At 41.2% G+C, this 15,167-nt stretch overlaps 1 protein-coding gene across 5 annotated transcripts in view; it reads left to right on the top strand.

The window, feature by feature from the left end:
* Positions 1 to 15,167, top strand: part of ALDH18A1 (aldehyde dehydrogenase 18 family member A1) — a 43,480-nt gene that overhangs the window by 27,182 nt on the left and 1,131 nt on the right. For 4 of the 5 annotated variants that reach the window (XM_031597279.2, XM_031597278.2, XM_031597277.2 and 1 more), the window contains 9 exons: positions 938 to 1,082; positions 4,102 to 4,175; positions 4,840 to 4,939; positions 6,159 to 6,379; positions 7,855 to 7,992; positions 8,089 to 8,284; positions 8,432 to 8,553; positions 11,127 to 11,313; positions 12,654 to 12,749. In XM_031597279.2, the coding sequence (XP_031453139.1) occupies positions 938 to 1,082; positions 4,102 to 4,175; positions 4,840 to 4,939; positions 6,159 to 6,379; positions 7,855 to 7,992; positions 8,089 to 8,284; positions 8,432 to 8,553; positions 11,127 to 11,313; positions 12,654 to 12,749 (1,279 nt within the window). The remainder of the gene's footprint in view (positions 1 to 937; positions 1,083 to 4,101; positions 4,176 to 4,839; positions 4,940 to 6,158; positions 6,380 to 7,854; positions 7,993 to 8,088; positions 8,285 to 8,431; positions 8,554 to 11,126; positions 11,314 to 12,653; positions 12,750 to 15,167) is intronic. The other variant, XM_090145713.1, reaches the window with a different exon arrangement.

Genomic DNA, 15,167 nt, shown 5'->3' on the forward strand with positions numbered 1-15,167 from the left:
TTATGCAGACTTGTAAGGGACGTGTAGGCCAGTCAGTCTTCCAACAGAGTAATTCAGAAAAGTAAGGACATTGAAAAATATTTTAATGGTACATGGTAGGCTAGGACTTGTACAAGTAATATTGTGTGGGCACTCAAAGTGGGTTAATTACTGATGGCTAGCCAGTGTTAGGGAAATTAGCAACGCAGTTTTTCAAAGAAGAAAACTGTGTTTTTTCAAACAATAAGAAGAATTTGTAATATAGAGAATGTTGAAGAAGAGCATTTGGACAAAGTGCCCCTGCAGAAGTCTTGAAAAGGGCAGACTTAGGGAAATCTGAAGTATGTTTCTAAAGCAGCATCTGTTTAAGGAAGGGGAAGAAAGATCAAAACGCATGATCTAACATAACACTAGGTTGCAGAAATTCCTGAAATGTGTTGAATGCTCTGAAAGCATAAAGGCTAATGTAGAGATCAAAGTGGAACTATGTCCCACGGGGAGCGACTGAAGGGACTGGAGCTGTTCAGTCTTGGAAAAAGAAGGCTGAGGGGAGACCTTATTGCTCTCTTCCAATACCTGAAAGGTGATTACAGCGAGTGCGGGGTTGGTCTCTTCTACTGTGACAGGTGACAGGACGAGGGGGAATGGCCTCAAGTTGCACCAGGGTAAGTTTAGGTTGGATATCAGGAAAAACTTCCTTACAGAAAGGGTTGTTAAGCACTGGAATAGGCTCCTCAGGGAGGTGGTTGAGTCACCATCCTGGATGTTTCAAAACAGTTTGGATGTGGTGCTCAGGGACATGATTTAGCAGAGGGTTGTTAAAGTTAGGTTGTGGTTGGACTCGATGATCTTTAAGGTCTTTTCCAACCTGAGCAATTCTGTGATTCTATAAGAATTCTTGTTGAGAATGGGGATTCAAATAACAAGTGAATTTTCTGGAACTGGCTCTATCCTGTAGGTGAAAGCAGCTCTGTGGGCCCTCCAAGGAGGCACTTCTGTAGTGATTGCAAATGGAACCCACCCAAAGATCTCTGGTCACGTCATCACAGATATTGTGGAAGGGAAAAAAGTTGGAACTTTTTTTTCAGAGGTAAAGCCTGCAGGTGAGTATAGAGTTAAAGAGATTTCCTGAAAGCTTAGAGTTAAAATTTAGCTAGATCTGTACAACAAATAGGAAATCACGTTCTGCTTGACAAATGGTTGTTGAAAGGTATTTTCTGAGGTTGGAATAGAAAATGGAATAGAAAATCCTCTGCTAAGATTCCCTCCAGCTGATAACTTGATGCATCAGACGTGCGTTTTAAGAACTGAGTAGAATTGTCTTTTTACATTGTAGAGGTTATCCTCTATGGTTGAATGTTTTGGTGTGAAAGAAAGTGTGCTATAAAATGTGCTGCTGAACTAAAATAATGTCTAGTTATACTTTTTATCATAAATTCATTTTATTGCTTTCTATCTTCTGGTATTATAGGTTGGGAATGTTTTACTGCCTCTCTGTTGCTCTGGCAGTGTAACAGTGGCTGTAGAAAGAGCAAATATCCACGATCTTAGCAGGGTAGAACAAGTATAGAGTGGTATTTGTGACTTGCACTGTAAGACAAGTGTGTATAATAATGCTTGATGGATTTCTTGTATAAATTTGTCAGATCACCTTTAGAACCTATGTAAATGCTTAGTATTTATGAGACTGAGTCACAGCAAGCAAGAAGAACTGCCTCCTTTATTTTGTGCATGTCTGCGGATAGGAGAGCTGTTCAAATTTGCTTGCTGCTAGCTTCTGGTACCCTTGCTTTCTGTACAGAGAACATGGGTGGTCAACTCTGATCAACTTCTATGATGTGAGACATCAACTCTTTCCTTGTCAGACTTTGTGACTTAGTCATTTTGTATAGAAGTTATTCCAAAAGTGTGATCACCCTCTCATCTCATCTGAAATGTTTTTGTTCTACTGTGGCCTTTTTGAAGTGGGCAAAAAAGAAAATTTCTTGGAGCGGCCAAGATGTAAATGCACTTTCATTGTACAAGATGCAGGGCTAACTTTAAGCTTTGATTAAATTAATGATGCTTCTGTTATCTTCCCTAGGTATTGTCTAAAAGCCTAAACAGTTAATTTACTGTTTGATACTCCTGAGCACAGGCTAACATCCCACCAGTGCTGTTACTGTTTGATACTCCTGAGCACTGGTGGGATGTTAGCCTGTGCTCAGGTACTCTCATAATGAAAAAGTGTTTCATGATGTTCAGGAGACCATGGAGGGGAGCTTCCTACGCTTCAGTCTTTGCCTATTGCCTCTTGTCTGTTCCTTGAACACCACTGAGAAAAGTCTGGCTCTGTTTTCCATATGCTCTTCCTTCAGGTTTTTACAGACATTGAGATCCTTCCCTCAGCTCTGAGGCTCCTGTTCTCCTAGCTGAACAGTCTCGGCCCCTAGCTCTCTGACTCTTCTCACAGGAGAGGTGCTTCAGTCCTTTGATCATCTTGGTAGCTTTACATTGGTCTCTTTTCAGTATGTACAAGTCGCTTTTGTGCTGGGGGTCCTGGAAATGGACCCAGGGCTGCAGTTGCAGCCTCACCAATGCTCAGTCGAGAAAAAAGATCTCTGCTCTTGAACAACTGATAGTACTTTACCTAATGCCACCCAGGGTACCACTAGCTTTCTTGGTGGTAAGGACACAATGCTGACCAAGCTTCTTTACTGAAAAGATGCTTTCTAGGAAAAACTGTGGTATTGACACTTTTCACTTAGCCATACTACAATAAATTTGTATCAACCATTAAGATTTTTATCATGTTATCTCTGTTTCTGTATGAAAACTTGTTCTATGCCATTTCATTTTGATGTGAGTTCCTACCAGGGGAAAAAAGAAGACAACTTTCTTCTGTGGGAACCATTCCAAAATAGACTAGATATTAGGAAGAAATTTTTTACTGTGAGGATGGTGAGACACTGGAATAGGTTGCCCAGGAAGGTGGTGTATGCCCCATCCCTGACAGCATTCAGGGCCAGGCTGGATGGGACATTGAGCAACCTGGTCTGGAGGGAATTGTCCCTACCTGTCTAGCAAAGGAGATAGAAATAGATGATCTTAAGGGTCACTTCCAACCCAAACCATTCTATGATTCTGTGAAAACGTACACAGAGACAAAGGGAAAGAGAAGCTTTTCTGCAAGGTGTTACTCAGATTGGTTTGGGCTTCCATTATTGTTTCTACGTTCCCATGCTGTTTTGCAGTACTTTCTGTTTTCTTTAGATACTTTAAATGTTTCCCTGTTTCCAGTAGCACCCTATACCTTGAGAATTATCCATCTTGGTATTCTTTTGCTCTTTGTCATTGGAGAGGGTCCAGAGGAGGGCCATGAAGATGATCAGAGGGCTGGGGCACCTTGCTTATGAAGATAGGGTGAGGGAGCTGGGCTTGTTCTGCCTGGAGAAGAAGAAGCTGCAAGGAGACTTCACTATATATCCCCAGTATTTAAAGGGGGATTATAAACAGGAGTGAAGTCAACTTTTTACAAGGGTATATAGTGATAGGACAAAAGGGAATGGTTTTAAGCTCAAGGAGGGAAGGTTTAGATTGGATGTCAGGCTAACGTTCTTCACAGAGAGAGTGGTGAGGTGCTGGAACAGCTGCCTAGAGAGGCTGTGGATGACCTGTTCCTGGAGGTGTTCAAGGCCAGGTTGAGTAGAGGCCTGGGCAACCTGGTATAGTATGAGATCTGGAGGTTGGTGGCCCTGCCTGTGGCAGGGTGGTTGGAACTTGATGATCCCTGGGGTTTCATCCAATCCAAGCACCCATGCCATTCTATGATTTTTATGTCTTTTTGATATAAGGTTTTCCACTCTGACATGAATTATCTTACTGAATCTCTATGATGCCCTTAAAAGGGATATGCTTCGGAATCATGGCAGTATTTTTCATCTGATAGATAAAAATGGATATATCCTGTTTTGACATGCAGTAAATTCTTTGATATGTCTGTTACAAAAGTAGTTGTTTTCCTGCTTTGAGTAAAGAGATAGAAGATGTAAGAGCTGGTGTTCATTTCCACACATCTGTAACTTTGTCCATGTGTGACATGGGCTTTTATTGTTGCTTTTTTGTTTTGTTATCATGATACAGGCCCTACGGTAGAGCAGCAAGGTGAAATGTCTCGAGCTGGTGGCAGGACCCTGGCAGCACTGCAGCCTGAGCAGGTGAGAGAATATGGCTTCACTTGCTAAGCTTGTGAATGTGTGGCAAGTCTTAAAAAAACAGATTTTTAACACAAACAGGCCTCCTGGGACAAGAATCTGTTATTTGTGTGCCAGATCCATCATTTGGATTGTACCATATTTAAATAGATGCAAAGAGCAGATAGATAGTATACCTCAGAATTATGATGTAATAAGTGTTTGCATGTGGGGTTTATAAACATTACAATAACATCTACTGTGTAAAAATTGATTTTTCAGAGCTTCTGAAGAGTTAACAGGAGTAATTTTGGCCTATTCACTCCTGTGTGTGTAGCGTATGCAAAAGAGAAGTTTGAGACAATCAGTTACTGCCAATTACTGCTTTACAACTGACTGGGTAAAATATGTCATCTGTTGCGAACACCACAGAGTGATCTTAAAACTTTGCGGGTTTAGTAAGATGATTGGGTGTGGGGAGCAAAATATTAAAAAAAAAAAAAAAAAAAAAGTGAAGGTCTCTTCAGCCTTATTTTTCAATGTAATGCAGTCTGGAAAAATCAGCTGGCCCCAAGTATTCAGGGAGTTAAGACAGTGAAAAGGTACGGTCAGTAGAAAGGAAGTGGGCTAGATATCAAATAGAATGGATTTCATGTAAGAATGCAGTTCAGAAACATTTGTCTTCCAGAGAGCAGAGATTATTTATCGTCTTGCTGACTTACTAACTGATCAAAGAGAAGAAATTCTCTTGGCAAACAAGAAGGACTTAGAAGAAGCAGAAAATAAAGGTAATAGTACAATTTGTTCCATCATGTTCCTGTTGTCGTGAAACTCAAAGGAAATGGGCAGAACTAGAGATGTCTGTTACCTGAGATTGGGAATTATTGCTATCACAGATTAGTGAAACCAGGACTTGAAGAGTTTGTCAGTGTAAACAACAGCAGCTTCCACAATTACATAAAACAGATGTATTCATCAGAGAAATTAGTGAGACTTTGCAAAGCACCAGGAAGAGCTCTGTGAAAATAAATGATAGTGCTCACTTCAGAAATGAAATATGGCAAATATCTTTCCTGTTACTATAATACAAAAAGTGTGTATTTCCTGGGCTGGTTAACATAATGTTTGGCTCCTGTGGGGATTGTTGCCATCTGTATAATTAAATTGATACTCTCCATGAACAACCGTTGTATGGTAACTGTTGAGTCATGGCCTGAACCACTGATTGAGCACCTGGGGAAGGGACTGGGTCAGCCCTGGGAGCACAGCTGAAGGCCATTCAGCTGTGTGACCGGAGGGGTGAATCCGAGTTGCACCTTTCTTGGACCTCAGCTGCCACTGGGGAAGGATCTGGTTAGAGATCCCCCTCTTGTGGAGTTTTCTCTGTGAGTCTAGATGTTCAGAGACAGGTGAGTACTTTTCCTTCTCCTTTGTAACACTTGTCCATTCATGTTAGTCCCTTTGCTACTACATTCTGTACTTCCCTTCCACTGCGTTGACCTTTCTGGTTGTAACAACCATATTCTGGAAACATAAGAAATTGATACATCACAAATTGTGCTATTCAGTTCAAGATATATGGCAACAATTGTTTTACTGACCAAAGTAATGAAATGTGCACTTGTCTGTGCTTTGGGATTTCTGTCTCTAAAGTAGAAGAATGCAATTTTTGCCCAGGCTTTCCAGAACTCTGCAAGGGTATAAACTTCTAAGAAATTTAACTACAGCACTGTGTAATGGTATTTGAAATTGGAAAAACCTTGTCGATGTGGATGTTGCTTCATATGCACTATATTACATTTAATTGTGGTGGTTGGGAAAACATTCTCATGCTGTAGTGGTTTTGTCATGGCTACGAGACTTAGTGTATTGCATTAAGCTTAGGTAGGTTTATTGCTTGGGAGTAGGAAATATCTGAATTTTCCATACATTTCACCCTTTAGGTCACTTTTGCTTGAGTCTAGGCAGACAAAGCTATCTCAAGCATATTTTTTTTCTTTCCTCTAGGAAGACTGGCACTTCCTTTGTTGAAACGTCTAAGTCTCTCTACATCAAAGCTGAACAGCTTGGCTATTGGACTACGCCAGATTGCAGCATCCTCACAGGACAGCGTCGGACGCATAATTCGGAGAACAAGAATAGCAAAAGACCTGGAATTGGAGCAGGTGACAGTGCCTATTGGGGTTCTTCTTGTGATTTTTGAGTCCCGTCCTGACTGTCTCCCACAGGTAGGTACAGAGGGCAGATTCTGCTAGGAATTCTTTGATAACAAAAGAAAGCATATTTCTCCTGATGAGTTATTGGGAGGCTGCAGGAAGGCTTGCCTCAGAAGACTTTTGGATTATTCTAAAATGAATTTTGTTAGCATCCTTATTTTTTCTACAGATGAGTTCTCAGGACTTGTTTCTGCAGTGTTGAGAGTTATTTAGAGTTGTTTTTCAATAACCCAGTACACAGAAGGAGTTAGCTTGCATTCAGATGATGCAGTTCCTGCATGTATCTCACAAACATAAATTCCTTGCTTAACTTGCAGCTTAGAAGGTTCTTACCGATGAATACTTGTCTGTCCATACTGAATGCAGCTGAACTGCAAGATAGGCTTAAACATCAATTGTTTAATAAAGATTATTAATAACAAATCGAACTGTTAGGAATATGTGTTTAAAAAAAACATAGCACGGAAGTTCTAGGCTTTGCGTAGTCTGTCTTTTGCTAATACTGCATGCCTGCAGTGAGGCAAAATTAGAGCTTTTACTTAGTTCTTGAGAGATGGGTGTGAGGAAAAGCACCGTGGTTTAATGTGGTGATTTAAGTTCTGTACTGAAGTTGTGGGGAAAAAAAAAAGTGAAAATCTCAAATGGTGTACTGTAAGTGAATGTCATTCATATGTCCAGAGTAAGGCAGGTATGTTACAGTAAATACCTTCATCTGCAGAGCTGTGTAGCAGAAATATCGCTGTGATTAAATGCTAATGTAATACATGAAAATATGGGATCTGAACTAAGGTTGCATAGGCAACCTTGATCTTATTTTCTAATCCCTGACTACTGATGTTGTTGAAGTTCATCGAGTTCCTCTCTGCTCAGCTCACCAGTCTATCCAGGTCCAGTTGTATTGCTGGATTCAAATGTTCAGTTGTCCTGTTGTGGTGTTGGACTCAAAATATGTGAAATTTAGTGCCATAAACAGGCAGATGACAAGATCAATAAGTTCCTTCTGATTATAAATGTGATAAAGTTCATGCTGGGCCTACTGCCTCATTTTTTTTTTTTCTTCCCTCTTCACTTATCTCAAGTGTTGTCTATATTTGTGTTTTAGACAGCACAATGGAAAATCTTCTTGATAGGAAGAGCTTATTAGCTATTTCCAGTTAAAATGACTAGAAACAAGAATTCTTGCATCTGAAATTATTTTATGAAGCTGTCCAGTTCTTGCCAGAGACTCTGTCCAGGGTTTTTTTCTCTTACTGCAGTCCCTCTGCCAGTAGTACTCTGAAAACTCAAGTTTGTGCCTGAAGTGTTAAGTTACTTCATTTCTGGAGTTATATGTTTTGTTTATTGGTGCACGGGATTGATCTCGAGTAAAAACAGAATTCAAAATTCTGTTCCAACTCTATTTTGTGGATGTTACTCTCAGAAGAGGCAGATCGCTTTGTCTTTTCCTTATTTTCCTGTTTGTCTGCCTTCATGTTCCTTTCTGACAGGTGTCTGCTTTGGCCATTGCTAGTGGAAATGGTTTGCTACTTAAAGGAGGAAAAGAGGCAGCTTATAGCAATCAAATCCTTCATCATCTGACACAAGAAGCACTTTCAATTCATGGAGTCAAAGATGCAGTGCAACTGGTAAGTATCTAGAACTAAATCAACAATATTTTGCTTTGTATAAGGAGAACAGGTAGAACTTCAGACTATGGACCACTTGTATCACAACTTCCACAGGTGAATACAAGAGAGGAAGTAGAAGATCTGTGCCGTTTGGATAAGCTGATAGATCTTATCATTCCACGTGGTTCATCGCAGCTAGTCAGGAATATACAGAAAGCAGCAAAGGGAATACCTGTGATGGGACACAGCGAAGGAATCTGTCATGTGTATGTGGACACGGATGCCAGTGTTGAAAAGGTCACGCGAATAAGTAAGCAGCTTGAGGGTGACTTGAATCATGGGTGTAATGAGCTTCATATTTGGAATATGCAATAAGATTATGATAATTGCTGATTCATATACTGTTCAAAATTTGTCATAAATGTTACATAACCAATTCTCTACTCTTAAACTTCAGTCAGAGACTCAAAGTGTGAATATCCTGCTGCCTGTAATGCTCTGGAAACACTGTTAATTCATCGAGACTTGCTGAGAACCCCATTGTTTGATCAGATCATAGACATGTTGAGAGTAGAACAGGTTAGTCGTGTATACTTGTTTTTTATTTGTCTTGATTTATTTACTTTTTAACATTTTAGAAGCATTTCTTCTGGCTGACATAGATATATGTAGTTTTGTGATGGCATAACACTTAAATTATCCATGTGTCTCTTCATAGATGCAAACAAACTTAATGGAGAATTTTCTTGTCATCTTTGCCCAGCCCCAAGTTTTTCCATGGAAATTATCAGAAAGCAGCTTGTGTGCCATTCCTGGGATACAGATACTTTCTTTTACGTAACAAAAAAAATCCTTCCACCATGGAACCCTTCCTCTGCTCCTCTTAATTCTGACTTGTAACTTTCTATACCTAAAGCCTGTTCTTATTGAATCTATTCACTTACCTTCTCACTTTAGACAATTTCCAATTTGTTTTTCTTCTCTTAGAATCTGCTTCATCCACTTTTTTTTTTTTAAACCTTTCATCGTGTGCCTTTATTCCCACCTGTTCTCCCTCCTGTTACATCACAGGAATAGTGAAAGGCTACTGTATGACTTAAGTGTCTTGACATGAGTAATTTTTTGCCAGTAAAGGTAGCAAAGATGCATTAGGACTTAAATATTTGTTAAATACTTTGAATTGCATATTAAATAAGGATTTTTCATACAGCAGCATGTATTTGACATTGTTCAGGCAGTAGTTAATGCAGGAAAATGGGGTAAAATAGGCCCTGTGTTTTGATGATGATAAAAGGATTGTAGTAAGAGAAGCTGGCCTTTGTATATAGTCAGGAGCAAGTCCTCACCTAATGGATGTTTTCCTTTTGTTTTTGTTTTTTACATCTTTTTTGGTTGTATTTTGAGAAGGGTAGAGTGAAGGATATGTCTCTGGATTTTGAAGAGGAGGAACGTGAGGACTGGTACACTTCTACCAACATGCAGCTGCCCCCAGCCCTTAAAGTAATGGGGAGGATGTGAGGATGCTGCTGTCCGCTCTGACTAAACAATGTGAAACCTGCAAATATTGGGCAGGATTACACAATCAGTACAATTTGTAGTTTCATGTGAAAATGCTATCTTACATGCTTTTCCTAGCAGTCCTCAAATGTTAGGGATTTAGTCCTAAATTTCAAACTTTGTTCCCCTTTTTAGCGGACTTGTGAAACTTATTTCTCACTTACATTTGTCCTGTTAACATTTCCTTTGTTTCACTTCCATTGGGATTTCTGTGCTGTACCAGTTGTGAAGTGTCACAGAATAATAAAATATAGTGATTTACAAGACTCCCAAGAATCATAAGTCCAACCTCCGGCTCCACACAGCACCACTCAAGCCCTATATTTGAGTGCAGTGTCCAAATGCTCCTTGAGCTCTGGCGGTTCAGGGCCATGCCCACTGCCCTGGGGAGCCTCTGCCATGCCCATTACCCTCTGGCTCAGAATGTTTCCCTAACACCCAGTCTGACGCTCTCTTGACACAGCTCCATGCTGTTCCCTTGGGTCCTATTGCTGTCCCCCGAAAGCTGAGCTCAGCGTTTGCCCCATGTCATTGTTTATGTATCTTGGCTGTTAGAATTGAGCTTGGAGGTTGGTGATGCATTAGATTTTCCTTATAAGGTATGTAAAAATCTGTGTGAGTACTTGTCTAGTTTTGGACAATAATTCTTTTTTGTCTGAAACAAATGCTTCAGAGGGGGCTGGTGCTAATTTACAAAATAAAAGGATAGACATAGCTAAAGACTTCCGTAGATGGGACTTGCAAACAGAAGATTTCCTGTAGTTACTGTTTGCACTACACTTGCTGTCTAAAAATACTGCACTGCTGGGTGCAGTAGTGTTGTAGTGACCTCCTGCCAGATGTCTTTCTCTATAGATAATGAAAAATGATGTCTTTCTCTATAGATAATGAAAAATGAGCCCTGGAGTATGAGCATGTCATGATAGATAGTCAACGTAACATGTCAGCTATTGTGCCTTATTGCTAGTTATATCTGCTGAGTCTCTGAAAACTTTGTGCAATGCAAGATAAGTTACCCTTAGTGAATGTTTGATACACAAATGTGTTTTAATACCAGTCAGCAGCTAATCATCCAACTCATCACTAACTTCCCCCCTGTGGAAGAGGAGCAAGAAAATTCATGGATAAAAATATAGTTCAATTAGCGAAGAAGAAGAAAAGAGAAAAAACAAATGATGAAAATGCAATTGTTCACTACCTGCTACTTTTAGACCGATGCCAGTCAGTCCCTGAGTAATGTTTGCTTTCCTCAAAACCCCTCTCCTCTCAGTTTTATTGCTGAGTATGATGTTACATGACATGGAATATTCCTTTTGTTGGTTGGGCTCAGCTGTTGTGGCTATGTTCCCTCCCTCTTTTTTGCACACCCCAACCTTCTCACTGTGGGGAAAAACAGAGACTTAGAACTATCCAAGCACTGTTTAGCAACAGCCAAAACGGTGATTTATTTTGGGCACAAATTCAAAATGTATCACTATACAGCCTAGTATGAAGAAAATAAAATCCATCATAACCAGACCTGAAGTAACAAGTTTGCATATTCATCTGGAAATTGTTGGTATGGTCAGAATTGCAACATATTTATGGTGTTGCAGGTGAAGATTCATGCTGGCCCAAAATTTGCCTCTTACTTGACATTCAGCCCCTCTGAAGTGAAATCTCTCCGCACTGAATATGGGGACCTGGAGTGCTGCATTGAGGTTGTGGACGGTGTCCACGAGGCTGTTGAACATATCCACAAGTATGGAAGCTCTCACACGGATGTTATCATCACAGAAAATGGTTTGTGAGCGGGTTGTTTCTTTTCTTTCCGTTTTGGTTTTGCTCTTGGTTCTAGCATGACTACTTATATTGCAGTAGTTTCTTTTACTGTGGTTCCAGAGTAGGCATAATCTTCTCTTGCCAGGTAGATTGTTTTGTGTTCCTGGACCATATCAGGCAGTTTTACAGGAACATCTCCTGAATTCTGAAGATGTCCTTAGGCCTCTGTAGGATGAAGAGGTGAACTTCTGTGGTGGGAATGGATTGTAGGGAAAATCAGACTGTATCTACTTTGCCTTCTCACATCATTTCTATGTCTTGCAAACAAGGACCCGCAAATGTTTTTCCCCACCTCTTCTAGTCTTTTATTTCCCAGTTCTGCATCTGTAGTTTAAAAGCTGCGTATGCCTCAGTTCCCAGTTTATTGCTCCTTCAATGCTCCCATCCCTAGTACCTGTTTTACGTGCAGTTTGTACACTGTGCCAGTTCAAAACATAGCGAGAGCTGCTCCCAGCCAAAAGATGACTCTCAATCCAAGCCTTAATGCAGATGAGGGTCAGCTGCAGTGAGGTTGTGTTGTTTGTGGCTCATCCGTGTGAGGTTCAAGCAAACTTGTGCTTCTGTACTTCCTGCAAAGCTTAGATGAGTGGCGCCAAAAGGTGTGCATACATTTGATACTGTAAGCTGTTACCACCAAGAGCTGGCGTGTTAGTGATTTACTAGGGTGCATACAGGATGTAGACCTGATCTTTACTGTTGGTTTTATTGCTAAGGGTGACTGACCTGCAACTTACAACCTTAGAGAGAATCATATCCTCTGGAGCACTTAGACTTGCACAAGTCTGCTTGATGGTGCTTTGTTCCTGCACATTTTGTGTTAAGCCGGATTAGTTAGCTGTTTTCAAGTGGGATTTCTGCATTCTGTTTCCCAAATCTAATTTACAATATAAATTTTATATAGGATTTTCCATTATTTGGAATGGTTCTGTGTTTGGAACAGTGGAGAGCTGAATACATAGTTTAACTGTCTGACATCAAAACGTTATGTGGGGCTTCTCTCCCTTGCCCCAGTCATATAACTAACCTGGTTTGTAGGGTCTAGACTGTAGTTATTATTAGATGTTTTTCCACTTTTCTTATCTTTGCAGGCTTCTTGTAATATTTGCAGCTCTGTCTACTTGATAAAAGTACTGGGAATGTGTATATGAACACGTTCTAACTCAGGCTGTTTAGATGCTTCAGACAGTGTTACTTGTGAAAGTTCTGCAGTTTTGTCTATTCACTATGTGAGGTTCTGTTTATCAAAGTGCATGATAGTTCTTTGTGTAGGAATTTTATTTTCTCCTCTATTTGTTTCTCAGAGAAAACAGCGGAGTTCTTCCTCCAGCATGTGGACAGCGCTTGTGTTTTCTGGAATGCCAGCACCCGATTCTCTGATGGATATAGATTTGGACTTGGTAAGTGTTGTAGTTTAACTCAAAAGGCAGCTCGGCATCATTCAGCTGTTCACTCACTCTTCCACTTTTGGGATTAGAGAGAGAATTGGTGGATAAAATGTTCATGGGTTCAGTTGAAGACAGTTAATAGGAAAGAAAAAAGGGGGGGTGTAAAAAAAACAACCATGGAACAAGTGATGCACAGTGCAATTGCTTACCACCCACTGACCAATGCACAGCTGCTCTCTGAATATTGGCAGCCCCCACAGCAAACTCCCCCAGTTTTACTGTTATACAGTCAATAGGTATATAGAGGTTGGGCTCAGTAAGATGTAAAATCAATAAGTGTACAGATGTTAGGCTTAGTAAGATTATTATGGTGGAAAGATAGTTAAAATAAATGGAAATACTCACCGCTGTCATAGGCTCACAGTAAACAGAATCACAGAATCACAGAATTGCCAGGGTTGGAAGGGACCACAAGGATCATGAATCTCCAACCCCCCTGCCACACGCAGGGCCACCAACCATTCCACCTAATGCTAGACCAGACTGCCCAGGGCCCCATCCAATCTGGCTTTGAACACCTCCAGGGACGGGGCATCCACAACCTCCCTGGGCAGCCTGTTCCAGTACCTCACCACTCTCTCCGTAAAGAATTTCCCCCTGACGTCCAACCTAAATCTCCCTTCCCTCAGCTTAAAACCATTCCCCCTTGTCCTGCTGTCACTCACCCTTTCAAAGAGTTGATTCCCCTCCTCTTTGTAGGCTCCCTTTAGGTACTGAAAGGCTGCAATGAGGTCACCCCGCAGCCTTCTTTTCTCCAGGCTGAACAAGCCCAGCTCCCTCAGCCTGTCCTCATAGGGGAGGTGCTCCAGTCCCCTGATCATCTTTGTGGCTCCTCTGGACCCTCTCCAACAGCTCCCTGTCTTTCTTGTACTGGGGGCTCCAGACCTGGACGCAGTATTCCAGATGGGGCCTCACAAGAGCAGAGTAGAGGGGAACAATCACCTCTCTGTCCCTGCTGGCCACCCCTCTTCTGATGGAGCCCAGGATCCCATTTGCCTTCCGAGCCCCAAGGGCACACTGCTGGCTCATGTTAAGTTTTTCGTCTACCAAGACCCCCAGGTCCTTCTCCACAGGGCTGCTCTCAAGGACCTCTCCTTCCAATCTGTAGGGATGCTTGGGATTCCTCCGGCCCAAGTGCAAAACTCTGCACTTTGCCGTGTTGAACCTCATCAGGTTCACCCGGGCCCACCTTTCTAGCCTCTCGAGGTCCCTCTGAACGGCATCCCGTCCTTCAACTGTGTCAACCACACCACTCAGCTTGGTGTCGTCAGCAAACTTGCTGAGGGTGCACTCGATTCCGTCATCGATGTCATTGATAAAGATGTTAAAGAGAAGAAGAAGAAGATGATGTTAAACTCCACAAGGAGCAATCTCAAGAGAGAGATCCTTCCTCACCGGCAGTCAGCCCTTAAATGGGATCTAGGAGAGACTCATTGCTTGTCTCAGGTGGTCAATCAGAGGTCCAGGCTGTGATCAGCAGTTCCCATACAACTGCTCAGTGTGATGTCACATGGCTTGGAATATCTCTTTGGGCTGTTTGTGGCAACTGTCTCAGTTCTGTCCTCTCCCAGCTTCTTGTGCACTCCCAGCCTCCTCACTGGTAGAACGGTATGAGAAATTGAAAAGACCTTGACATAGTGTGAACACTACTCATCAGTCACTAAAATATCACTGTATTATCAACATTATTTTTCTCCTAAATGCAAAACACGGAACTGTACCAGCCACTATTAAGAAAATTGACTCTATTCCAGCTGAAAACAGGAGAGTGAGGAAGAGGACATTGCCGAGATAACTGTAGTATTTACTGATATGTGGGAAGTGTGGCAAATACTCATCTCGGTTCTGAAAAACATGATTAGTTTCTGATCATACTGCCTCATACAAGGTTTACAAGAAAAAAGTGCAGGAAAAAAGCTGAACCCTAGCCCATTCATTCAGGCAGAATGTAATAGTTCTGTATCTTTCCTGCTAGAACTAGATAATACTGTTGTGTAGACAATTTAGCAGTAGGGAGCAAAAATATTTTAGGTCAGTTAAGGTTCTATTAAATCAGAATAAAGTATGTTGTATGCATGTGATGACAGAACAATGCAACATGGGATCTGAAATGGGTAAACGGTTTATTTTATCTTTCTGTTAACTCTGTAAAGAATGCCATGCTTTGTTCCTTCTGGGCAGATTAAGCTGCTGTCCATTTTGGTGTGAGTAGAAAGACTGCATCCAAGTAGTTACCTAAATAAATGTGTACCTACTGCAAATTGGAAAAGATGCGAGAAACAATCTTTCCTGAAGTAGAAACAAACTTTCCTGAACTAGAAATCTCTGGAGCAGGCTACTGCTGTGCTGGCTGGAATATACAGTGCTCTG

The sequence above is a fragment of the Phasianus colchicus genome, chromosome 8 (assembly GCF_987193195.1).
Source record: "Phasianus colchicus chromosome 8, bPhaCol1.hap1.1, whole genome shotgun sequence".
Classification (NCBI taxonomy): Eukaryota; Metazoa; Chordata; class Aves; order Galliformes; family Phasianidae; genus Phasianus; species Phasianus colchicus.